Source organism: Coccinella septempunctata, chromosome 2 (genome assembly GCF_907165205.1).
Source record: "Coccinella septempunctata chromosome 2, icCocSept1.1, whole genome shotgun sequence".
Lineage (NCBI taxonomy): Eukaryota > Metazoa > Arthropoda > Insecta > Coleoptera > Coccinellidae > Coccinella > Coccinella septempunctata.
Window position 1 is genome coordinate 2060793 of NC_058190.1, and position 27894 is coordinate 2088686.

At 36.4% G+C, this 27894-nt stretch overlaps 2 protein-coding genes across 2 annotated transcripts in view; both read right to left on the reverse strand.

Annotated features, from left to right (window-relative positions):
- Positions 1-330: 330 nt before the first annotated feature.
- On the reverse strand, positions 331-19022 carry LOC123308346 (collagen alpha-1(XXV) chain-like). The gene is made up of 7 exons (XM_044890961.1): positions 18624-19022; positions 16547-16625; positions 15595-15702; positions 10001-10159; positions 5952-6095; positions 2103-2219; positions 331-460 (listed from the first exon to the last, which is right to left on the reverse strand). The coding sequence occupies exons 1-7, from the start codon at positions 18948-18950 to the stop codon at positions 420-422; spliced, it is 975 nt and encodes a 324-aa protein (XP_044746896.1). The 5' UTR covers positions 18951-19022; the 3' UTR covers positions 331-419.
- A 7099-nt stretch (positions 19023-26121) lies between these two features.
- The window catches only part of LOC123306791 (ornithine decarboxylase 1-like), a 32578-nt gene continuing 30805 nt past the window's right edge, over positions 26122-27894 (reverse strand). The window contains exon 8 of the mRNA XM_044888938.1: positions 26122-26921. Within this exon, the coding sequence (XP_044744873.1) occupies positions 26747-26921 (175 nt within the window). The 3' untranslated portion in view covers positions 26122-26746. The remainder of the gene's footprint in view (positions 26922-27894) is intronic.

Consider the following 27894-nt stretch of genomic DNA (forward strand, 5'->3'; position numbering starts at 1 on the left):
CCCACCCTGTACACGTCCCTTTTTTTTTGCAATTTTGGTGCCCTTCCACACATTTTCGTCACGCTCAAATTGTCAGAGAATATATACTTTTCAACATGTAATTAACCACATATATATTTTTATTTCACTATGTCCTAGAGAGTTCCCCCCTATATATAGGTCTAATTTTTGGCTGAGGTACTCTACAGGGTCCAAGGTACCTCCCCTTATATTAATCTGACCTACTTTTATAACGAGTCTCGAAAAAGGATCCATCGGTTCTGAAACGTCTACAAAGATATTAAAGCTTGAATTATTAGTACAACTCACTAGCTATCATGTCAAAACAGATATTAAGAATGATGTTTATTGATAGTAAGAAACTTATAGCCAATACTTTTAACAAAAGGTAAAATCAATAAAAACAATCATAATCGAATTCACACTATATCTGCTTCGGCTTGATATTCTCCAGGTTCACCTGTAATAAAAGAAAACAGAATAAATAAAAAGCTGCTATTTTTGACGAAAGAAAATAAGCAACTTTGATAATAAACGAGAACAACACAATAACTCCCTCCTTGTTCAATCCATGTGACAAAAATACAAGAAGAGGCATAAGATCGACCTAAACTGCATTCATTGTGATTATGACGTCAGCAAACAGATAGAAAACATCGTTGATAAACTGTAGGTAAAATAATTCAAGATTTTACTACTGACATTAGTTATAACGAATTTTCGTGTAAAATTGAGCTAAATATTCATTTCTATTGAATACGAGGATATATTGAAAAATTCTTAGCCTACTATAAAACTAAACAAAATTTCAATGTCAAAATATTTTATTACCCACCTCCATAGCTTTAATAACCTCCTCGTTGGAAGAAAATTTACGACCTTTTAAACTTTTTTTCAGTTGAGGAAAGACATGATAGTCGGATGGAAATAAATCTGGTAAATAAGGGTGTTGTTCGGTTGTTCCTGTAATTCAAACCCTAAATCACTAATTTTTTGCATGGCAATATGAGATTTGTGTGCAAGGGCTTGTAAAAACAAAACACCTTTGGATAGCTTTCCGCGTCTTTTCTCTTTAATTTTTTTCCGTAAAGTGGTCAGTAATGTCGAATAGTAATCTCCGGTTATTGTTCTACCCTTGTCCAAAAAATCAATCATGATTACTTCATGGCAATCCTAAAAAACTGAAGGAAGAATTTTTCCAGCAGATTTTTGGACACGAAACTTCTTAGGTCTTGGAGAACTAGAGTGTCGCCATTACATCGATTGTTGTTGTTGCTTTGTTTTTGGATCCTAGAAAGGTACCCAAGTCTCATCCATAGTAACAATTCGGTTTAAGAAGTCTACATCGTTTTCAAATCGAGCACAGATCGAACGCGATGATTCTACCCTTGCACGCTTTTGGTCAACGTTCAAACATTTGGGTCTCCATTTTGCAGCAATTTTCCTCATGTTCAAATTAACGTGAACGCGTTTGTATGAAATATTCAGTGCTTCAGATATCCGTTTTAGCCCAATTCGACGGTCTGATAAAATCATGTCATGAACTGCATCGATATTTTCGGGGACTGATACAGAAACTGGCCTTCCCGATCGGTCATCATCTTCAATGAAAAATTTACCTCTTTTGAAGCTTGCAGTCCAATTTTTCACGGTCGCATACGAAGGACATTGATCACCAAGGGTATTAAGCATATCTTCGTAAGTCTGCTTACCTCTTAACCCTTTTAAATACAGGTACTTGATGATGGCTAGATACTCCAATTTCTCGATTTTCACAATTTCGGTGAACATCTTCTTTCCTTCAATTTATTGCGTAACTCTGGTACTTTTTTGTCCTCAAACTTCGCACTGACACTTCTAATGAGTTATTGTTCGTTGCTATGGTAACGCAATATTTTTTTATGCATGAAACTGGTCTAGGCTAACTAGATATCAATGCATCCTCGTATGTGCTTCTTGAATAAATGATGATAAACGTGTTACTTTGATTGAACAGGAAGTTAAAACCAGTTTGACTCTGATCAATAATAAAAATTGGACTAGAAACGATCTAAGTTAAGTTCAAAGTTAGATTAATCGATCGAAAAAAAAAGCAAAGTTACCTTTATCTCCTTTGACTCCTTTCGGTCCAATATCTCCTCTTTCTCCTCTATCTCCTTTGGAACCTGCTGGACCTACATCGCCTTTTTGACCAATATCTCCTATCATTCCCGGGATACCTGGAAAGAGATTATGCAAGTGAATTTGTAAAAAGAAAATGTACCTATTTTTTTCATTATATGTTCAAGATGTTTCAGCCGGATGAGGTGTTTCTCCAAAGAGTATCAACAAGAGTTGAAACTTTTCGGTTACACTGAATGAGGTAAATTCTCGAATTATATACAGTGTGTGGCGAGAAACAAACATCATCACGAGCATAAACGGTAATAAGCGAATCGAGGCATCGTAGGGTAGGCAGATTGCTGTCTGCTGGGCCTCAAATCTTTTTCGCTTTCATTATAAAATTATAAAAATTATTAGTCCGAGAGCTGGCAGCAAAAACAACTACCTCATAAGTTACCAAAGGTTTGGTTTGGCACTTTGGTTCAACTTTAATACCAAAACTTGAAACCGCCCGTCTTCCGGGCGTGAGTGGTCGCCTTATGGGATAAAAAAAATTGAAAAGATGAGAAAAAATCGATTGAAACTTCCTAATAGTTACCAAGATGAATGTGTCAAAATGGCCTAGGATCTTAACTGAATTGAAATCGTAAGCGTCTGCCAACAGGGGTGGTCGCTATTTCGAAACAGACGCTGTCAAATACAGGGTGGTTCAGATCATAACCAAGAAATTTTAACCACGTATTCTACATCAAAAATAAGCCCTAGTTTGTCATATAAACATATGTCGAGAAATGTTTCCTCTCCGAGATACGGGGTGTTAAAATTATAGAAAAAAAAATGTTTTTTATTAATAACTTTCACACTGCTTGAAATATTTTTATGAAATTTCAGACATAGGTTTTGAGCGTCAAAGAGCACTTTTTGCATAATATCATTTCTTTTCTATTCTACCAGTGGCCTCCGTACTGCAGCGAGACTGAATATTTTCAGATAAAAAAATGATACGCCACTGGTTTTTCCGACAATAAAAATTACTTTTCAAATCCTTATTTAATTTGTTTTGTTTTGTTTCGTAGCAATTTTCCAAGTTTAGATGAATTCAACATACACCCAACTCCTATTTTTAGGGTAGATTAATTTGATTAAAAAACTTAAATGACTCGTTTCAATACAAGCATAACCATAAAAGACTGTAATTTCTTTATTGTGGAAAGCAAAGTGTGCCATGGAGGATACTTCGTGAATTTGATGGGAATTCAACAACAAGCAGTCGAATAGCACACTTCGATTTTCTATGTCAAAAATTCTTGCAACCCGTCCAAGGTTTACGAGAAGGTGATGAACAGCGAAGGTTATTTTTTTGCCAATGGATTCTTTGTTCAATTGAGCAGAATAGAGACTTTTTAAATACCATATAATGGACTGATGAATCGTGTTTCAGTCGTCGGGGCTTGGTAAACTTTCATAACCAGCATGTAAGGGCCCACGAAAATCCACATCCCATTCGATCAAGAAATTTCCAAATAGAATTTAGTGTTAATGTTTGGCTTGGAGTTTATTATAATCACCTATTTGGACCCTATTTCTTACCAGAACGAGTTAGTGGTGAAAATTTTTTACAATCTCTAATGGCAGAGCTTGCAAATATGTGGGAAAATATTCCAGTAGAATCAAGGTTAGCGGCTTGGTTTCAACTTGACGGTTGTCCAGCCCACTTTCATAGAAATGCGAGGAACTGGTTGGATAATAATTTTCCAGAAAGATGGATCGGACGTAATGGGCCAGTCAGTTGGCCTCCACGGAGCCCCGATATTACCCCTTTGGACTACTTCGTATTATTCTTTTAAATCGTATATATGACTTCTGTGAACTCAAGGGAAAAACTTATTGGCCGTATTTAAAATGCTTGCGACGAATTAAGAAATCGAAATTTAACTGCTGCTGTCGGATCTATTAGACGTCGATGTGAATTATGTGTTCAGCAGAATGGGTCATACTTCGAACATCTTTAAGTTTGGCGATTTCTTCATGCATGAGAGTGTGTTTTATTTTTTTAACCGGAAACGGTGCCTCGTACAGAAAAAAGTCAGGAGGCCGAATTTGCTCCAAATTGAATAAGGATTTGAAAAGTAATTTTTATTGTCGGAAAAACCAGTGGCGTATCATTTTTTTATCTGAAAATATTCAGTCTCGCTGCAGTACGGAGGCCACTGGTAGAATAGAAAAGAAATGATATTATGCAAAAAGTGCTCCTTGACGCTCAAAACCTATGTCTGAAATTTCATAAAAATATTTCAAGCAGTGTGAATGTTATTAATAAAAAACATTTTTTTTCTATAATTTTAACACCCCGTATCTCGGAGAGGAAACATTTCTCGACATATGTTTATATGACAAACTAGGGCTTATTTTTGATGTAGAATACGTGGTTAAAATTTCTTGGTTATTATCTGAACCACCCTGTATTTGACAGCGTCTGTTTCGAAATAGCGACCACCCCTGTTGGCAGACGCTTACGATTTCAATTCAGTTAAGATCCTAGACCATTTTGACACAACATTCATCTTGGTAACTATTAGGAAATTCCAATCGATTTTTTCTCATCTTTTCAATTTTTTTTATCCCATAAGGCGACCACTCACGCCCGGCAGACGGGCGGTTTCAAGTTTTGGTATTAAAGTTGAACCAAAGTGCCAAACCAAACCTTTGGTAACTTATGAGGTAGTTGTTTTTGCTGCCAGCTCTCGGACTAATAGAGCATAACATTTTCTACAAATCCTAAGCAATTTTTTCTACGTTCAAACGTTTTTGAGATATATGGCGTTTAATGCGAGGTGTTTAGCAATACATGCTGAAGTGAAAATTCACTCGTTGGAAAATAGTACATTCTAAGATTCAGTTAGAGACAACACTAAAATTTTCGTGACTAATTTCTAAATAGTCATCATAGAAATATCTTGTCATTTTGACAATTGTAGATTAGACTGGGATTCTACATTGACCTTGCCCTTTCGCACGTGTGGCTGAGCTTCTCGCCCTTATCGCCCTGTAACTCGAGAATGGTTAAGAGTATGTAAAATTGCTTGAGACAAAAGTTGTGTAAAATTTTATTATCTACAACTTTCATAATGAATACAAAAACGATTAGAGGTACAGGGAGGGAAATATTCGAAAAAAAGGGATTTTTATCATCTTCAAAGTGTCAGATTAAGAAAACCCCCCCTGATTAGTGTCAGATTAATGGGTCAACACGTCTAAAACACCCAGATTAACCATCTCTATGAAAATCTGACACGCTCGAGTATGTACAAGTATATACAAGTATGTACAAGTAATGATTTTTTTTTACAGTTCCAAAGGACCACTGCGACCATGCGTCACGTCAAAATTGTCAGTCCCTTGAAAAGTAGCTTCCTTTGGTTCCGATTAACATATCCTCCAAAAATCTGATACTTTGGAAAAAATTTTTTTTTACCATTTTCAACTCTTCCGTACAGCCAGTCCCACCGCGCAAACTGTCAGATAAGCATGAATTCATTGTCAGAGACACGTAGAGCATATACAGTCTCTTAATCTGACACGCTCGAGTATGTACACCTGACGATTTTTTTTTACATCTTTGAGACCCTGCAGACGCTTTCCCCACCGCTGAAAGTGCATACATCATAGAACCTTTTTTTCTTTCTACCATCTCATCTTCAAAATCCACTAGGTCTCCACGACGCACGAGTAAATCCCGATATAGCATCGTCGGCTTTCCAACTATTATACGGATGGCGAGAAAGTCCCGTGCTATAAACTCCTCTTAAGAGCATGATCGCTTCATTTGATCAGTTTTATATACTCACCAACGATTCCTCGACTACCTTTCTCGCCCTTTTCTCCCTGGCTTCCCGGCAAACCTGCCTCTCCTTTACTTCCGTCTTTCCCTGTAGCACCGGTGGTTCCTTTGTCTCCCTTAACTCCAGGTAATCCAGGAGGCCCAACAGGTCCTGAAATAGGCAGAGGTTTCATCAAAAATTGCGTATTTCGCAAATTTTTGAAATTTAAATTGATTTTAAGTTTTATATTATAGAAATGCATAATTAAAACACTGGAGATCTCATGTAGAGCCAATCTTCTCACCACAGAACACTACTATATAATGCTTCCAACCGTAGATAAACTAACAGGGATTACACAGGGTAATTCACGAAGACCGTTCGTTAGGATATTTCAAAGAAAGACTCGGCATAAACAATTGTAATTTGTTGTACTTTGTTAGGAGGGATGAATTCTTGGAAAAAAATTCAGATTCGTTCGACTTCCGGTTTCACAGGAAATGATACCAACTTTCGTTTTTCAAATGTAAAACCAAACATTTTCATTGATAATCAGATTACCCAATAACCCATTGAATTGTACATTATTTTAATGTGTAACTTGAATATTACTCTCAGAAAATTCATTTTAAATCTGAAAAAACTCTTTTTTCTCAAATGTTATGTCTCAATGTTAATAACTTGTAGATTTTTGCATGACTATTCCTTATTTTCTAGCTTCTATCCGAAAACATTCCAATGCTTCTCCTTCAGCAATTAAATATTCCATTGAGCATACAGGGTTTTTCTATTTCAATGTCAAGGTTAGTCACGACATAAAACCTCAAATCTCATTTTTCTTCCAAGAAGAACCCATTTTTTTATTACTGTAATGATCTCCAGTTTTCTGAGAAAAATTGGAGTTCATTTTAGTGCTTTCCTTTCATTTCACATTTCCGCCTTTGAAAATATTTAATTCTCAAATATTCAGTACATTCATTCCGATAGGCAGAGTAAATGTAAAAAAAAAAACGTTTATCTGTGTTTAACGTTGTTTTTCTTGCATGCCGTTGAAGATTTTGACGTTTTTCTGATGTTGATATGCGATAAACGGGAGCTGACGACCTCTTTTACTCTTTTACTTTTGACTCTTTTTACTCTTTAGTCTCTTTTGTCACTTTTACGCTCTTTACTCCCCTTTCTCTGCGATTCGATTTTGATTTTGTGCACGCCAAGCCGTTCAACGAATTTAGAAATAATTTTGTATTACGAAGTTAGTGCTCCTAGGAATTAGTTTTTAGTTTCCGTTCGTTTTCCGCGAGTGCCTGAAATAAAAGGAGATAGGTCCCCGTCTATACCGTTCAGTTTCTTTATTAGACCTACACCGGTTACTTCTTTGACACTGCTGTACTGTATCTCTTTCTGTTATCTTTTACCCTGTTTCGCGAGTCTGACTTTTCCCTTCGCTATCAGTCATGGTGTGTAAGCCCTTGGGGTGGTGAAGAGAAAGTCCCTTCAACCCCCTGTGCGCGTTCCGCGTCATAAGTGTTGAAATCGAAATCTCTTCTTTTCTATCAGTCATGGTGCGTAAGCCCTTGGGGTAGAGAATAAGAGATACCGCTCGTCGTCAGTAAAATCCCGTAGTTGCGCTCAAAATAGACCTTTTCTTCGCTATCAGTCATGGAGCGTAGCCCTTGGGGTAGCGAGTAAAAGTCTCGAATAGATCCGCCCTGGTTGTGTTCCTTTCATTTCTGGAGAAATACAATTACTTACATCCCGATACCGTAAAGCAAGTCATTTCACTTCGCGAGGTCATCCTTAGTATCCATTTCGTCAGTTCTGGTTGGCGCATTTTATTGAACAACTTTTGATTTTCACTGTAAAGTGCTCGTGATCGAATAGAATTTCCAGAATGTATGTTTGCTGATCGATTCGCTCGTATTTCATACCTACACATATTTCCGTTGTTTATATAATCAGTTTCCGAAGATGTGAATAAATTGGTACATAATTTGATTTTGACTACTTCGTTATCGCTACCACCCTAGATAACAGCGAACTCTGTCTCCGACTGGCAGCTACTCTGGTAGGTTTGCTATTCTTCCTAATGAAAAGAATAGCTGGCGCTCGAGATAAGTTTTCTCCGAGGTAACCACGTTACATTACTGATTACTGATAGCTGGGTATGTTGGACGGATTAACCAAACCTACCACTGCGACCAAGCGGTCTATTGTAGCACACAGGCAAGCTCGTAGAGCTAGATCACTCCCTCCAGTCTTATCCTACTCAAGAAGGAGATGATGTCGGAGGGGGAGTGATTCTAGAGTTCCTCTAGGGTCATCTTCGAAGAACCAAATACTCCAAGTCTGACCCTGTCTGCAGCCGGGCAGTCACAGAGGATGTGCTCAATCGTTTCGTCCTCCTCTAAGCAGAGTCTGCAGAGCGGGTCATTCACGATGCTGAGTTTTTTAAGATGGGCTCTGAGTCTAAAATGTTCTGTGAAAACCGCCATGATAGATCTCAGATTGGTTCTAGAAAATCCTAGCCAACGATTGGTGTATGGGCTGGGAGGCACTGAAATAGCCCTATGCGAGTGACGCAGTCCAGGACGGTTGCGCCAGTACTCCAGGACCTTTTGCCTTATCCTGCTGTTGTTCCGATCCCTGAGTGAGAAATTGGAAATTCCTTTACTTGGTTGTAGGCCAATAAGCTCTGATGTTGCGTCTTCTCTGGCTAGAGCATCCGATGCATCGTTGCCACCGAAGCCAGAGTGTCCAGGTACCCAAATCAGTTGCAGTCTGTTTAAACTTCCCAATTTGGAGAGTTTAGATCTGCATTCAAATACTTGTGCCGAGTTGCATTTGTCTGCTGCGAGAGATTTAATCGCAGCTTGACTATCCGTTAGGATTTTTATTGATCTGCCCGCCCAACCAATGTTAAGCAAATGCCCGGCGCATAGATCAATGGCGAAGATTTCTGCCTGAAATGCTATCGCCGACTTTCCCAGACTGGCACTGAGTTCAGTCAGCGGTCTACGACTGTAGACTCCGGCTCCAGATCCCTGACTTGTTCTGGAGCCATCAGTAAACCAGCAAGGTCCTTGTAGATAGAATTCCTTGTGACGGAGCCATTCGTCTCTGCTTGGAATCAGAGAACCGAAGGTTCCATCCGTGCTGGTTCTTGTGATTATCTGATCAGTTCTCATTCCCATCACCTCGTCTGTCCCCAGTTGGACTGAAAGAAGATTGGACACGAAAATGAGTTTGTCAGGCTCATTTTCGGTAAGGTGGTGGAGACTGTGGGTTGCTAGTCTTGCCTCTCCGTGGACAAAAATATGAAGGGGAGGAAGGTCTAATAGCATCTCCATAGACTTTGGATTTTTTCATTGCTCAGCTGGAATATACGTCAAAAAATAGGGTCCGTGGACCACCTGTGTAGCCCGCAGAAGCCAAAATATGGTCCGCGAACTTAGAACATGGAACTTCATTCGAAGTCCGCGAATGATTTACAGTTTTCCATTTAATATTTAACCGCTGCCCTCAGACCAAACTATTTAATACATGGCGTTAGTGAATGGAATCAGTAGTACAGTCAATACAAACTTGCTGAAAAATTTGAGAACGTCGCAAATATATTCATTTTTGAAGATAACCTTCGAGCTTTCATTTGCAAACTTCAATTGTGATCATACGAAAAAATTTCCAAAAAGATGGAATAAATTAGATAATCGTCAAGACCGAACGGCTGCATCGAGCTCCATAAAATTTTCAGATTAATTACTAGAACAGTTGCTATTTCAGAATATGTTTCACATTTTCATCTACGGTTATTTTTATTGAGAGATAATCCATTCGAAAGGTGGCTATCGAAGCATTTCCAAAAAGATGGAATCAATCAAATAATCGTCAATGCTAACAAGAATAATAAAAACGGGTCCCTGGCCAAGAAAAGGTTGAGAACCCCTGTGATAAACGACACTTCATACAGAGAATGCATATACCGGATCTAATTAAAATGAACTTCATTTCAACAATTCAAATTCAAAGAGAAATCACTTCCTGATATTTTTTCATTGAGTCTTCGCCAAGACACCTACCAATCAGACTTTCACCTACTGGGCCTCTATCTCCTTTATCTCCTTTAGGTCCCATTTTACCGGCCTCACCCTTCGCACCATCTTTTCCTGGTGGACCATCAATTCCGTTTCTGCCACTCAGACCTGGGATCCCCGGATACCCTGATAGGCCTTTAGAACCTGCGAAATTGAAATTACTTATATTGTGTGGAATTGAAGGAGAAACTATGATAAGAATTTACATGATTTTCACCAAGGCAATATATTCAACCACTACACATGTTTCGCTATAAGAATATTGCATCTTCAGGAGTGTATAATATATCTGCGATCACCCTTTGACCCTGCCCCCTTGTTCTCCAGACCCCAATGCCATTGAAGAACACACGATTGATCAGATACAGCTACAAAAGGAACCTATACACTTCGAGAAGATGATTTTTGCCCCAACACTGGAGAGAAATAATTGATATGGGCTACTTCAACGATCTGACGCAAAGACGTTGTTAGGATGTGAGGTTGATGTTCAAGGAGGCCAGACTCTTTACTGAACCATTTTTTGATTTTTTAGAGGGTGTCCGAGTTAAAGTGTCCCTATACCTTATATACCTTGTGGAAACTAAAAGAGCTAGAAGAAAAAGTTGAATACAAAACTTGTCTGTAGGCGATTGAACTTTTATATTTTATAAGCCACCTTAATACAGGGTGCTTGGTTTTTTCCCTGTTGGTATCAACTTTCGTATTTTGAATGAAACACCCTGTATATTATTGCATTTTTGAATTCCTTGTCAAATTTTAAGGTAACTTTGGTATGACAACCATATAGCAAACATATAGCACCGATTCTGAGATATTCGACTTTTTCCTAAAATTTTGACAGCTGTAAGTATTCACTAAAATAGCTCAAACTAGTTTTCTAATGAATGTATCAAAACCAAATTTTGCCCAGCTATGGTCAACATATTGGATCATACGTTACTTCCCTATTTTCAGCAATCTTATATACAGGGTCTTTAAAAATTTAAGTTGAAAATTCAAATAGAAGTTCAATCAAAACTTAATTTTTTCAATAAGCAACCTATATTGTTTTCTTGTTCATCATGTAGAGCAGGTTAAAATGAGCAAAAAATTTCCTTAAACTTTTTCTCTAAAGTGTTTCAGAAATATGGACGAAAAAGTGCTTTTTTCCGTAAGAACCAACGATAATCAATTGCTGATAGAATATGGTAACTATGGAAACTACCACTTATCCAATTGTGTATTTTTGAGTTTTCTTTTGTGTTGTCAGACAACTACTCAATTATTTTTGAAAAATGTATCTGTTAGTCTGTTAGTCCCTTTAATTTAATTTTATTGGGAGTGAGTACTGATTATGAGTTAAAGAGTTTTTGTCTTTCATTAGTCATTCTAGTTAATAAAATTAATCAAAAGAATCAAAGCAGCAACACTAATTAATAATTATATCGTTGGTTCTTACGGGAAAATGCACTTCTTCGTCCATATTTCTGAAACTATTTACATTACAGAACAAGTTTGAATACATGTCTTGCTCATTTTAACCTCCTCTACATGATGAACAAGAAAAAAATATAAGTTCCCAGGTGACCAGTTACATATCTGTTATGTTTTCTTGGGAGATCGAATGGGGAACTTTGTTATGTGATATTTTTCTGTAACCATTACGTGTCTGATACGATATTTGGGATGTGCCTGTGCTGTATCGAAATTATATCCACATTTTGTAAATTTCATGTTCCCGCTCCATGATATCCACGTAACATATTTGTAACATTGTTCTTTATTTGCCATGTATCATTTTGAGACCATGAACAGAGCATGACACCATAAGCGTTTTAACTACCGTCGAGGGTGCTGTAAAACGTAAACAAATCTGCTATTGATACAGCTGTCGTTTCGATATGTTTTTAGTATCATTTAGACGTTTTGTCAGTTGAATAGTGGATAACTGAAAGTAAGTGAAGTGAAGATATTGAACGTTTGATAAGTTATTTGTGTGTCATAGTGATTTTCCAGTGAAATGGTGAATTACTGAAAAGAAAGTGCTATGGATATCGAACTGTAGGTCAATAAATCATTTCTCGTATTTTCATAGCAGTCCTATAAAACATAATAGGCTATGTTTTTATTATATCCAGCATATAAAAATTATATTTGAATAAATAATATCCTATTTGGTGTACCTTAATTTCGATATTGGTTATTTCCTCACGTGTTGCATGTACCTCATATGTAGAAATAAATGAATAAATCATATACTTATGGTCATTCCTTCAGAAAGATATGAAATATGCATAAAGTATTCTTTTCATTCTCACAACGCATAACATGGACACAATTCTTCTAAAAACTTATTGACCTAAGCCAAAAGATTAATGAACTGTTGATTATTCTTTTTATGGAATGCAGGTGCAAAGACCAGAAAGACATGCCCTAATCTTTCTTGGAGAACAATAATCATGAACCCTGCAGTTTGAATGATGTAATTTATTCTTTCTAGTTCTATTAACGTGTGCACTAATTTTGTAATCTGAAATTTATGAAAATATATTGTTTTTGAACATTAGTTCATTCGTTCACATAGCTCGCCGAACTGATGTGAGATGTTTTTGAATTTTATTTTCAGAAATGATTGATAAACACACTCTATTTGAACAATCAAAATACGAGTTCAATATTATTGCAGTAGTTTACATTAATTTCCATAATTTTTCATCTTTTTGTTGAAAGCGTTTTCAATAACAAATGAAATATAATAAACAGAGCACATGAACGTAATATATATAGATCTCCCATGAAACAAATATTTGCAATATCCATGTTTGAACTATTTATGCTCCTTTCAGAAAGGAGATGTGTTCCTTGTTTGAGGCGGACATAGGAGCATAGCTGCTACATAAGCGCTCTGTATTTGTACTCTTAGGCCCGGTACTTTCACCTTCGAATAAATTTTATTCAACGAATAATGACGTATCGACATTCGATCTATGACAAATAAACTCTTCTAATTAAGTTTCAATGACAGATTTATTCGATGAATAACACTATCTGAAAGTGAAAAGACTGCATTTTTGCTAATCTTACGAATAAGACTCAATAAATGAGAATAAATTTATTTATTCGCACGTGAAAGTACCGGGCCTTAGTGTGATATATCTGTTATAAAACAAGGAGCGCGGGATACATTTCTGCTTCGTAACTGTTATGAGATATGGTCACCTGGGTTGCCATCTGAAAAAATTAAGTTTTGATTAAATTTCTATTTGAATTTTCAACTTCAATTTTTGAAGACCCTGTATATCAGATTGATAAAAATAGAGATGTAACGTATGATCCAATACGTTGAAAATAGCTGGGCAAAATTTTGTTTTGATACATTCATTAGAAAACTAGTATCAGCTATTTTAGTGAGAACCTACCGCTGTCAAAATTTTAGGAAAAAGTCGAATATCTCAGAATCGGTGCTATATAGGACCATGGTTGTCATACCAAAGTTACATAAAATCTGACAAGGAATTCAAAAATGCAATAATATACAGGGTGTTCCATTTCAAATAAGAAAGTTGATACCAAAGGGGAAAAAACGGAGCACCCTGTATTAAGGTGGGTTACAAAAAATAAAAGTTCAATCGATTACAGACAAGTTTTGTTTTCAACTTTTTCTTCTAGCTCCTTTAGTTTCCACAATAAGGTATAGGGACACTTTAACTCGGGCATCCTGAACTACAAATATTGAAAATAAATATGCACTTGAAACTGCGAAACTTATGAAGAAATGGACAAAAGAATGATTGAGATAAGTAAGTCAGATTTCTTATATTTGAAAAACTAGTGAAAAATTAGATGATCCCAAAATTTCTGAACTTCCTTAACTTTTGCGGAGCAGTATAAAGAATGTTCATTGAAAAAACGCTTATATTCAAGGGTCTGTGATTCTTTGACTCATTTTAAAAAAGAAACCTCCTATCATTGTATGTCCTATGAAAGTCTCAACTTTTGAGAGAGGGTGATGAAATTTTGAAAAAAAAACAGTTTTTAGTGAAAACTGAGATAATATTTAAGAAATCTTCATAAAAGAGAAGATTGTACCAAATTTTATATGAAGGTATGTCTGCAATATTATCTCAGTTATTATCAAACAACCAGTTTTTTTTTTCCGAAATTGTAATGAATCCCAGTTTTCTGAGAAAATTGGAGTTCATTTTAGTGCATTCCTTTCATTTCACATTTCCGCCTTTGAAAATATTTAATTCTCAAATATTCAGTACATTCATTCCGATAGGCAGAGTAAATGTAAAAGAACCGTTTATCTGTGTTTAACGTTGTTTTTCTTGCATGCCGTTGAAGATTTTGACGTCATTCTGATGTTGATATGCGATAAACCGGAGCTGACGACGTTTTTCATTCTTGTCGCATTCTGAAATTTTCAGATTTTTAACGTGTGGCGGGATTTGCCTATAAAAGCAGATTTTCCCCCGCGATGGCCTCTTTTTTACTCTTTTGTCACATGACTCTTTTTTGTCTCTTTACTCTCTTAGTCCTTTTTTTCTCTGCGATTCTGCTTTGTGTGCACAACGAGCCGTTCAACGAATTTAGAGTGAATTTTGTGTTGCGAGGGTAGTGCTCTTGGAAATTAAATTTTATTTCTCGTTTTTCCGCGAGTGCCTTGAATATAGGAGATAGGTCCCCGTCTATACCGTTCAGTTTCTTTATTAGACCTACTCCGGTTACTTCTTTGACACTGCTGTACTGTATCGCTCTCTGTTATCTTTTGCCGTACTCTACCCTGTTTCTCGAGTATGACTTTTCCCTTCGCTATCAGTCATGGTGCGTAAGCCCTTGGGGTAGTGAAGAGGAAGTCCCCTCAACCCCCTGTTCACGTTCCCGCGTCATAAGTGTTGAAATCGAAATCTCTTCTTTTCTATCAGTCATGGTGCGTAAGCCCTTGGGATAGAGAATAAGAGATACCGCTCGTCGTCCGTAAAATCACGTAGTTGCGCTAAAAATAGACCTTTTCTTCGCTATCAGTCATGGAGCGTAGCCCTTGGGGTAGCGAGTAAAGGTCTCGAATAGATCCGCCCTGGTTGTGTTTCTTTCATTTCTGGAGAAATACAATTAATTACATCCCGATACCGTATAGCAAGTCATTTTACTTCGCGAGGTCATCCTTGGTATCCATTTCGTCAGTTCTTGTTGGCGCATTTTATTGAACAACCTTTGATTTTTCACTGTACCCGGTATAAACTTGATAAAGCGCTCGTGATCGGATCATTTGATTTTGACTACTTCGTTATCGCTACCACCCTAGATAACAGCGAACTCTGTCTCCGACTAGCAGCTACTCTGGTACGTTTGCTATTTCTTCCTAGTGAAAAGAATAGCTGGCGCTCGAGATAAGTCTTCTCCGAGGAAACCACTTTACAAAATATCATCAACCTGTTTCATAAAAGTTAAGACTTTTAGGACATACATACTAAAATTAGACAAAATCATCCCTTACATATTATCATGTTTTTGAGGAACACTCTAGGGAGCACAAAAAGACATCGAGTGCTTTCACGAGCACTAGGTATAAGCACAACGTGAAAATCTCTCACCTTTCGGACCTACAGATCCTTCCTGTCCTCGGTCGCCTTTAGCTCCCTTTATTCCAGGATGTCCTATAGGGCCAATCGGTCCAGGCTCACCTTTGGTGCATATTTTTCCTGCAGAAAAAATACATTGTTGAGGAATAGGTTATTTATTCCGAAAAAATGAATACGCTGTATGCAGTATATAATCATTTCCATTGACATCGAAAATGTTAAACCCACAGGAAATCGTTCATATTTTTCAGCGATACTGTCAAATGATAACATTTTCAAATAATTTTATTAACATTGAATAAAAAAAAATATTCATAACGTGTGTACATGATCCAATAAATCTTTGACTAATCAACGGACTGATTTGGAATTTTGCTGTTGTATTATACCCTTTTCAACTACCTCTGTTCAAGAACAAATTAATGAGGTTAATTTAGTTCGAACAATACAACAATCATACAACATAATCAAGATAATAAAGAAAAAGTAAACACAACTAAATAAACCAAGAAGGTGAGGTTTCATTACTACAACTTAGTGTGCGAAAAAATCATTTTATGGCCAACCGACTGTTTTCTTGGATGTGAATGGAGTATAATAGAAAACATAATTATCACGTACTTAATTTTTTGTGAGATCAGACGATAACACAAAAACCACCCTGTAAATATGGTTGAAAAACTATCATGGGCGCCCGCAGGGGGGGGCCAGGGGGCCCCCCCTGAGATTCTGATAGACACCGTTAGAGAAATTTTTCTTTCAGTAAAACTAATCGTAGATGATATTTTGCCCCCCCGAGAAAAATTTCTGCGGGCGCCCATGAAAACTATATCATTGAGATCCTCACTTAAAAAAAAATATTCCTAGATATTCTTTCTAATGAATACAGCGTACCTACATACTTATAATCTTCTTTATTTATCCTAGCTAATAGATTGCTCATAGATAAAATTCTTAAACCTACCTTCTTTTGTACGTTTTCCGAGATCCAACAATTCTGTTTTCACGCACTTTTTAACGTCATTGCAAAATGGATTCCCAATCTGAAACAATTTTATAATTTTTGTGAAAGACTTTCAATTATAAGTAGTTAAGCAGTATTTTGTACAGAGGGTCCCAATTACAATTTGACTCCCATCCCCAGAACGCAGAAACGATAAATTTTGGAAGATTTAAAAAAACAGGTAAAAACTTCTGTTTTTTTAGGGGGACAAACTTCTATCATGGGTTTGTTCCGAAAAAACCACCCCCATAAAGGTGGCATCAAACCCCAACATTTAGATTCCTCATATTCATTCAAAAATGGTAAAAAAATGGAAACTTTTGAGATATTCTCAAAATTGCTGAACTTATCCTTCTTTGCGGAGCAGTATAAAGGCTGTTCCTTGAAGAAATGCTAATATTCAAGGAGGGTGTATTTCTGCCAGTATACAGGGTAGTCCAGATCGTAACCAAAAAATTTTAACCACATATTCTACATATAATAATAATAATAAGCCTTAGTTTGTCATATAAACATATGTCGAGAAATGTTTCCTCTCCGAGATGCGGGGTGTTAAAATTATAGAGAAAAAAATGTTTTTTATTAATAACTTTCACACTGCTTGAAATATTTTTATGAAATTGAGACATATAGGTTTTGAGCGCCAAGGAGCACCTTTTGCATAATATCATTTCTTTTCTATTCTACCAGTGGCGTCCGTACTGCAGTGAGACTGAATATTTTCAGATAAAAAAATGATACGCCACTGGTTTTTCCGACGATGAAAATTACTATTTCAATCCTTATTTAATTTGGAGCAAATTCGGTCTCTTGACTTTTTGCTGTACGAGGCACCGTTTCCGTTGAAAAAAATAAAACACATTCTCATGCATGAAGAAATCGCCAAAATTTGATATGGTGGGTACATAATAATAATGAGACCATTTTTGCTATATCAATTTTTGGCGATTTCTTCATGCATGAGAATGTGTTTTATTTTTTTCAACGGAAACGGTGCCTTTTACAGCAAAAAGTCAAGAGACCGAATTTGCTCCAAATTAAATAAGGATTTGAATAGTAATTTTCATTGTCGGAAAAACCAGTGGCGTATTATTTCTTTATCTGAAAATATTCAGTCTCACTGCAGTACGGACGCCACTGGTAGAATAGAAAAGAAATGATATATGGCAAAAAGTGCTCCTTGACGCTCAAACCTTATTTCTCAAATTTCATAAAAATATTTCAAGCAGTGTGAGAGTAATTAGTAAAGAACATTTTTTTTATAATTTTAATACCCCGTATCTGGGAGAGGAAACATTCCTCGACATATGGTTATATGACAAACTAGGGTTTATTTTTGATGTAGAATACGTGGTTAAAATTTCTTGGTTACGATCTGGACCACCCTGTATATACTTGCAGAAATACACCCTCTTTGATTGTACCTGCAGAATATTTAGTTTTATTTTAAAAAACGTTCGAATATTCATGAGATAGCGTCCAACTGAATTTCAAGAGTTGGGTTCTTTGAATTTTTGGTATTTTTATGGTTCGTTAATGGTCATAATGAGAAAACTGCAAGACGTGGGTGATATCTTATGTTCGAAAAATATTCATCAAATAAATGAAAAACTACATTCGGAAATTCATTTCATTCGATAAAACCGTTCGTGAGATAGAATTAAAAATAACATGTTTTTATGGTTTTTCAATGCCCTGTGTCTTTCAAACCGAGCCAGTTCGTAAAAAATTCTGAAGGAAAAAAGCATTTCTTTTGACCTCCATAATTTACTGTTGAAACATTTGTATATCTGTATATTCATTTGATACTGAAAAAGAATTCAGAATCATCCAAAGGAATGATGTGTTATTGAGCAGAAAGTACAAGATTATCCTACTGACTGTAATAAATAAAAACGATAATTGTTATCTATAGAAAGCGCGAATAAGTGATTCAATCGAGTTTCATCTGAGTCTAATTTTGGAATACATACATTTTATCGTGAAGACGAATATTGGAAGCAATACATGTATTTATTATTTATTTCGTTCAACTTACGACGTACGTGGCTCCTAAATCATCGAAGATCGCAAAATCGGCGAAATCTGCACTGGGAAACTCAATTCCAATACTGGCTGACCTCTTGCTTCTTCTGTTCCAAATGGCGGCTAAAACTTTCGTGAGTTTCTCATTGTTTCTCGAAATTTCAGCCATTTCATTCTTCAGCGCGTAAATATGATAGAACCAGCAGATTTGAATCACGAATAAAATTAGGAGGCAGCATAGAGTGGACAAATCAAAGATGTTTTTTCTTCGCGTATAAGACGGATGATTGAAATTTTCATTTTCGATGTACTTTTCTTCCATATTTTGACCAGGGTACATGATGAAACTTTGAATTATACGAGTGCACTATTTAGGAGCGATTTATCAAGTGCGGATTCGTGAAGTTGCTTATAAACATGGGGATTTCCTGCTAGCTCTGTCCATGATGTTATCAATAATGATTGATTCTGATTCGAACTCTTGAAAGTTCATTTCACAAGATATTTTTATCATCATCAAGGTTCCTCTAGGCATCAATAGTCTTGGATGGAAATTCTTCGGGTGCGATATACCATTTACCCTTTGAATTAAGAGGTCTGCTTGATGGAAAAGATCTGCTTTGGAGAAGACGTAATGTTTTGATGAGAATTTCATTTCCCCGACTAAATATACCTAACGTCCGAAGTAGCTTGAGACTCTTAAATCGACCAATTAGAAAAAATTGCAACCAAATTGCTAGAATGTCTTCAGATATGTCCCAATATGACTATCCTAGGTTTTCCCCCTCGGCGGAGTTGCGAGTAGGGAGGATTTTTTCGATCATATATCCTGAAGGACTGAAAATTTCGGGAAATGTTCGATATGAATATTTTAGAGCATTGAATTTTGCGTAAAATGAGACCAGATGCATTTATTTCGGACTTACTGTTTCCGTTATACAGGTTCGAAGTTTACCAATTTTTCATATCAATGAAAAATATTCGTTTAAACACAATTTTCCTGAGAATATCTTCTAAAGTAATCTAAAATAACCTATTCATGGTAAAAGTGATTTTTGTCAAAGTGATTGAGCAATAAATTCTGCGTCGAATGGCACGAACAGCATTTTTTACCACCCATTTCAAAACGATATGTTGATTCCGTGTTCCTATTATTTGATTTTTGAATGACCTTCCGTTTTGATTTTCATTTTACTTCACTTGTTTCTATTTTTTTTACAGTTGTGATTTTTTTTCATTACTTTTAAGTTAGAGTTTATAGGTTATAAATGTACCTCAACTCTGTAACCTGGTTTAATAATAATAATAAAAATAATAATAAGATAGAATAATAGATAGAAGAGAGGAAAAATAGAAGATGGTGCAGAAATTGAAGCATTGAAGGAAGGAGACACATACAAGTATCTAGGCATAAAACAGGCAAGAAAAATCAATCAGACCCAGATGAAGAAAGAATTAACGGAGGAGTTCACCCGAAGATTGAGAAGGATAATGAGAACTGGTCTTAACAGCAAGAATCTCATAAAAGCGATTAACACCTACGCTTGCTCGGCGCTGAGCTATTCATTCGGTATCATCTCTTGGACGACCACCGATTTAGCAGCCTTACAGAGAAAAATAAGGACGATGCTGACTAAACACAATAAACATCACCCCAAAAGCTCAATAGAACGGACAGAGCTGCCACGACATCTTGGGGGTAGAGGAATTGTTGATTTGTCCAACCGTATGTCCCAGGAAATTGAAGGACTTCCAGAATATTTCCTGACCAAGGCTGCTTCGTCAGAACTCCATCGAGTAGTTTGTGTTGCTGATAGTTCTACACCGTTAAAGCTACAGCAGGACCACTTGGAAACCGTCGAACACTCCGCAGAAAGTAAAATGCAGAAACTTATTGGCAAACCTTTGCATGGGAGGCATCAGAACGAGGTCAACAATGATTACGTCGACATTTCTGCGTCGAACTACTGGTTGACTTCCGGAAGGTTGTTTCCTGAGACAGAGGGCTTCATGCTTGCCATCCAGGATCAGGTGATTCCAACAAGGACCTACATGAAATATATCGCCAAGGATGCCTCAGTGGCGGACGATAGCTGTCGTTATGGCTATGCGACACATGAAACTATCCAGCACATCACCGGGGGATGTCAGAAGTTCGCGGGCACGGAGTACAAGAATAGACATGATGCTGTTGCCAAGATTCTTCACCAAGAATTGGCACTAAAACACCAACTTCTAAGTTCGAAAAAGGTTCCTTATTACAATTACCATCCGGATGCTGTGTTGGAAAATGAACATCACAAGCTCTACTGGGATCGCACGGTTCTCACAGACCGAAAAATAACCCACAATAGACCAGACCTCATATTGCTCAATAAGGATGAGGACAGAGCACTATTCATCGATGTGGCGATTCCAAATAATAACAATCTTCTAGATAGGCACACTGAAAAAATTTCAAAATACAGAGATCTCGAGGAACAAACCAGAAGACAGTGGAAGCTGAAAGATATCAAGACCATCCCTATTGTAATTTCATCTACAGGCCTGATACCGAAGAAACTACTGGAGAACTTGAGGAGACTTCAGTTGGACGAAAATATCTATAGAGTCATGCAGAAGGCGGTACTGCTCGGAACGGCGAGAACTGTACGAAAGTACATGGGGAATGCAGAGGAACACCGTCTGCGCCGACAGGAAGTGCGGGTGGAGCAGGAATCCAACCTACAGCAGGGAGGCGAGGAGCGACCCGGTCCCGACCACCACCACGAGCCCGAAAACCTGGAAAGGGCTCCAACAGAGCTTAATCCTTTTGATATCTGAGATATCTGGGATAAGTGAATTTTCCTCTGGAGAGGAGTGTGAAAGCCGCAAGGCTAAAGTCATAATAATAATTTAATTTCGAAGTTGTGTCGTTCTCCAACATACATGAAAAATGCAGCTGTGATATTTAGAACTATATCAAAACTCACATACAGTGGCGTAGCGTAAAATATCAATTATCACCTTTTTTTTTCTGTTTCATCTGAATCTGAGAGATTTCCCACAATTTCCCGGATACCCTGTATGTACAGGCTGGGAAAATTTCGATGTTTTAGCACTACAGCTTTTAAACCAGTGGAGATAAACAAAATCTGATACCCCATTCTCGTTCTCTTTTTCTGAGAAACTAACAAGAGTAGTAGTCATTTTTGGCCACCTTCTTTTGTTTTCGATTTATAAGCGAATATTTGAAAAATGGCGATTTCAAAATAAATTTATATCTCCGCTAATACTGATGATAGAGCTCTGAAATTAAAACATTGTAATGATCTCCAGTTTTCTTAGAAAAATTGGAGTTCATTTCAGTGCATTCCTTTCATTCCACATTTCCGCCTTTGAAAATATTTAATTTTCAAATATTCAGTGCATTCATTCCGATAGGCAGAGTAAATGTAAAAACCGTTTATCTGTATTTAACGTTGTTTTTCTTGCATGCCGTTGAAGATTTTGACGTTTTTCTGATGTTGATATGCGATAAACCGGAGCTGACGACGTTTTTCACTCTTGTCGCATTCTGGAATTTTCAGATTTTTAACGTGTGGGGGGATTTGCCTATAAAAGCAGATTTTCCCCCGGGACGGTCTGTCTTTTACTTTGACTCTTTTACTCTTTAGCACTTTTACGCTCCGTACTCTCTTTTCTCTGCGATTCGACTTTTATTGTGTGCACGACAAGCCGTTCAACAAATTTAGAAATAATTTTGTGTGGCGAGGATTAGGAATTAATTTTTAGTTTTCGTTTGTTTTCCGCGAGTGTCCAAAATAAAGGAGGTAGGTCCCCGTCTTTACCGTTCAGTTTTTTAATTAGACCTACACCGGTTACTTCTCTGACACTGCTGTACTGTATCGCTTTCTGTTATATTTTATCGTACTTTACCCTGTTTCGCGAGTCTGACTTTTCCCTTCGCTATCAGTCACGGTGCGTAAGCCCTTGGGGTACTGAAGGGAAAGTCCTGTCAACCCACCTGTTCGCGTTCCGCGTCATAAGTGTTGAAACCGAAATCTCTTCTTTTCTATCAGTCCTGGTGCGTAAGCCCTTGGGGTTAGAGGATAAGAGATACCGCTCGTCGTCAGTGAAATCCCGTAGTTGCGCTCAAAATAGACCTTTTCTTCGCTATCAGTCATGGAGCGTTAGCCCTTGGAGTAGCGAATAAAAGTCTCGAGTAGATCCGCCCTAGTTGTGTTTCTTTCATTTCTGGAGAAATACAATTAATTACATCCCGATACCGTATAACAAGTCATTTCACTTCACGAGGTCATCCTTAGTATCCATTTCGTCAGTTCTGGTTGGCGCATTTTATTGAACAACCTTTGATTTTTTCACTGTACCCGGTATAAACTTTATAAAGTGCTCGTGATCGGATAGAATTTCCAGAATGTATGTTTGCTGATAGATTCGCTCATATTTTATACCTACACATATTTCCGTTGTATATATAATCAGTTTCCGAAGGTGTGAATAAACTGGTACATAATTTGATTTTGACTACTTCGTTGTCGCTACCACCCTAGATAACAGCGAACTCTGTCTCCGACTGGCAGCTACTCTGGTAGGTTTGCTATTCTTCCTAGTGAAAAGAATAGCTGGCGCTCGAGATAAGTTTCTCCGAGGTAACTTTTTTAGGTAGAATCCAGTGGCGTGCTCGCCTTTTTAGCAGGATTTTTAATTCCGAAGCTATGACCCAAAGTTATGTTTTTTTTTTAATGGGAACACTAAGATTTCTGTGCAATTTTTTGCAAGCTTCATTTTTACTGATTTCAAAAATATATAACATCATATGGTTTTTATCAATATAAATAATAGAAGGTGGCCAAAAATGACTCTACTAATTTTTAGTTTCTCAGAAAAAGAGAACGAGAATGGGGTATCAGGTTTAGTCTATATCTTCTCTGGTTTGAAAGCTGTAGTGCTAATACATTGAAATTTGCCCACCCTGTACAGGGTGGGCAAAATTCGTTGTCTACTGAGAGGACCTCAAGAACTCTGGCAGCTAGAAGAAAACGGATGACACATTTCCGAGCTCATTTATTCGGAGAAACAAAGAATGGTGAAAACCGCAGCCTCCTACGATTTTTGAGTTTGACAATTATCTCGTAAAATTCTCATAACTTTTTTGTCTTTGAAGTTACAAATCTGAAACTTGAACCTTCTACAGACACTTTTTTACGTAGAATCCACTGATGAGCTCAAAATATTTTTTCATTTCGAATCATTAGGTGAACTTTTATTTTTTTTAAATGCAAACTTTTATTGAATTTGAATATTTTTGAATTGGAAAAAAATCTTTCGTCAGTAGATTCTAAACATGAAAGTGTCTGAGAAGGTTCAAGTTTCAGATCTGTAACTTCAAAGACGGAAAAGTTATGAGATGTTTTCGGAATCGTCAAAATTTCAATTTTTGTTTATAACTCGAAATCTAAAAATGATAGGTCGATTCTGTTTCCAGATTTGCATTAGTCACGAAAAAAGAGCTCGAGAATGTGTCATCCGTTTTCTTCTAGCTGCTATAGTTCTCGAGATCCTCTCAGTAGACAACGAATTTTGCCCCGCCTGTACATACAGGATATCCGGGAAATTGTGGGAAATTTCTCAGATTCAGATGAAACAGAAAAAAAGGTGATAATTTTTTTCCTAGCGGCCCTCGCTACAAAGATACGGCCTGCTGCTAAATGACGCCACTGGAATCAATTTCAAACTACTTGATCAAAAGAAAATTTGATATGATGAACAGTAGTAAGGACCCCTTAAAATACTACTCTTGAATTTAAATTAGCTTGTTTAATTTACCAGGGGCGGATTAGGTTGTACATTTTAATGCTTACATTTTCAAGAGCCTATATGATAAAGAGTTAAAAAAACAAATTTCAATACCTTGAACATGAAGCTAAAGAAAAGGTTCTCTTGTTCATTGTCGAAAAATGGACCGTTTTCGAAAAACAAATAGAAATAATAAAAAAAAATAAAAAAATAAAAATAATAAAAACAAAAATGATAATAAAAGAAGTAATCTCTTATTTCTATTAAAAAAAACCATGAATTCTAATTTTTTTTGTCTGCAACAAAATATGATACGAAAGTAACTCAAGGACAGAAAAAGTTTTGATTTGTGTTATTGAATCCGATAGAATTACAAAGATTTAACAATGCAGTTTTGGCCTCGACAACCTAGTCCGCCCCTGGTAAACTAAACAAGCTAATTCCAGTGGCGTCATTTAGGAGGCCGTACCTCTCTATAGGGAGAGCCGCTTGGAAAAAAATGCTGGGAATTTGTCATATTATTTTTTATGTTTTATCCGAATCCTGTATATACTGCATATTCAGGGTGTCCAGTATATCCAATGAATTTTTTAAGGTGAGGATTTTTTTGACAGGTGTTAGAACTCATTAAAAGAGATCATTTCGCCGGCAGTTGCTCATATAAAATATTCAATATAAAAAAACATTCAAAAGCCTGGTATGCTTGGTAAGCTCTCCCCATTATACTTAGAGATATATTCACATTTTCATCCATTTTGCTGGATATACAGATTAGATCTCAAGCCTTCTGTTCTTTTCGAAATCAACGATTAGTGGTTTCCCTCATTAGGGATCTCATTTTGTAACTTCATTTGTATCTCTTATTTGAACTCTCATTGATACATTCTCATATTCATTCATCGTGCTCGATATACATGCCAGTTTTCAGCCTTCTGCACTCCTCGAAACCTCATTAGTACTCTGGATATTATTTTTTATAATAAAAACCAATTATCGGGAATTTGGACTTGAAGTCCAAGTTTAAGAATGTTAGGTTGTTTCTTTAACAGGCCTCATTAGAAATTAATTTATTTGTGGTGTCCCTTCTTGTGGTTTTCCCCGTTTCTTATGGCTCACCATTATATTTTTCGAACCCCAAGACAAATTTTAAATTTTTGAAGGGTTGCGGAGGTTGCCACGGACACTATTCATTATGTACAAAAAAAAGAGACATTTTTTTTTATTAAGCCTTCGAATGTCATAACGACCATATTTTGTGTTGTGTTTAATACCCAAATATACGCCCCCCCAAGTGGTACGTACAGAAATACTGAAAATTCGATTCAAGTGCAAAAAGTAAGTTTTCTTTCGAGTACTACCCACTTCAATTTTTGAGCAGTGTATTTTTTTCTTGAAAGTTCCGCTTACGTGATTTTTCGTGAATTTTTTTATGTTGATGAATTCCGCATTCCATTCAAACAAAGGCACCCATTGAATACCCTGTATATGACACAAAAACTGATCATCTATTTGTCGAAAAAGATTAAAGTGTACCTATAATAACTGGGTGGCTTCAAATAGTGTGTGTTTAACCAAGTTCACTAAACATTGGCCTACATCATCAATGCTTTGATGTAAAAAAACATACTTAATACAAGGAATAATTGATTTGTATCACCTCAGGTGTTTAAATATAGGAAGAATCGCAGGATGAAAAAAACAAAACAAAAAAATAACCACAATACATGTATTACTCTTTCCTATACAATTTTAAGCATAATACATATATTTTTTTTTTCAATCTAAATTACAAATATATTAATTTCAACGTTAATTTTATTTTGAGGATAAGCATAAAGCTGCCCCCTTGCTTACACAAATATTCAAAAAAGTTAAACATCGAAAATTTGAGTGTGAATTCATCTGAACAAACTCAAATCTCTTAACGTTATACAGTTCAAATACCTATCTTAATTATATTATCGAGAAAATCCCTAAAATCCTAATCGATCATGAATAAAATGAGAAAATTAAAAACGATGCTTTGCAGAAAGCAATGATGATATTAAAAAAACTAATTTCTGAAAAGTTGGAATTAATGAAGTCAATTATCAAACTTAATTTTTCTATAACCAGATACTATAACTAATGGACACATTATATGGAGAGAATTGTAGTTAATAACTATAACATTTAGTTTATGAGAAATTTCCATTCCTGATAACGTTCATTTGGTACTTTTTTCTTCCACATGGAAATTTCCCTTTACACAAATATAATTTTCGTCATATTATGGTTCAAAAACGCGTATTTGATGAAAGAAAGTAAGAAATTAGATAAAATTGCAAAAAAAATATGTCATTGTATTCCGTCATATTCAACCTGGATAATTTCTGAACCATCAACTGTAGCTTCCGTATCTGGGCGTTCTGTCGGATCTTGTTTCCTCTTCTGGGCTTTCATCAGCTCTGTTTGGTTCCCCATGACAAAGTACACCTCTTTCGTGTCATGTTGTTCTCCGCTTTCTCTCAACCTATAAGGAAAAATAACATTACTAACACTGTTAAAATACAACAGTAGGCTTTCGTTATTTTCCTGATAATCTGATGAAGCTACAGTGTTAGCGAAACAATTGTTAAATTATTAAAAAATTTTGTTTAAGTTGTTAATTTAGTTTTCATTCATTTCAAAATGAACTTTCTTCAAGTAGAGACCGAATCAATGAAACAAGAGTATGCTTCATTTGCGGGAGTATGGAATGACTTCACAAACAGTGGGATCGGTCATGCCAACTCTATCCACCTTGAAATGCGCACCAAACCGTGCAATTTCTTACAGTTCATATTGTAAACACTATGCTACGTTGCCGGTGCACTAGCATTTTATTTCAACCGCTTTGTTTTGGTCGAAGAGTTCAGTCAATTCAATAATTTTTGGTTTTGGCAGTTTCAGAATAATTTTCGTCTGTCATCTTTGACTTAAATCAGTAGCTTCTTGAGGTAAAAAAAACACTTTTTTCCTTTACCATTTTTTCCGATTGGACCTGGATAAAAAGATATTGCCAATTGATATTATTTCCGAAACCATGAGGTTTTTGTATGAACCTGATACATCGTTGGACGCGTATTTTGATTTTCCTTGAAAATATCAGATAAAAGGTAGGATGTTCATTTGAAAAAATCAAGTTACTGTATCGAGTGGCAAGACCATGAATCTTGGAACAGTCTGTTTATCACAAATCAAGTTCTTTCGATAATAAACACATTCTCAGGATCTCAGCGACTGCTTAAGGCTATGTCCCCTTCCACCTTGCTCTTGTCTACTTTCTTGACTAGTTCTCCAGGCCACTCATATAGTGCAGCTAATTCTAATCATTCAATGCTGTGTCCCGTTACCGAGAATAAATCTACAAAAAGACATAAAAACAAAGCTATCGGTGCGATCAAACTTATAATTTCTTAGGGCTACTTGCGACTGTGTGCCCTTCTGTGACTGAAGAGACTCAA

What these genes read in the sequence shown, in the direction of transcription:
- LOC123308346 (XM_044890961.1), bottom strand. Translation starts at nt 18,950, where the DNA reads ATGTACCCTGGTCAAAATATGGAAGAAAAGTACATCGAAAATGAAAAT. An exon ending in CGGAAAACGTACAAAAGAAG is followed by an intron (nt 15,703 to 16,546) that starts GTAGGTTTAAGA and finishes TTTTTTCTGCAG; the next exon opens with GAAAAATATGCACCAAAGGT. An exon ending in AGGAGTCAAAGGAGATAAAG is followed by an intron (nt 461 to 2,102) that starts GTAACTTTGCTT and finishes CTTTTATTACAG; the next exon opens with GTGAACCTGGAGAATATCAA.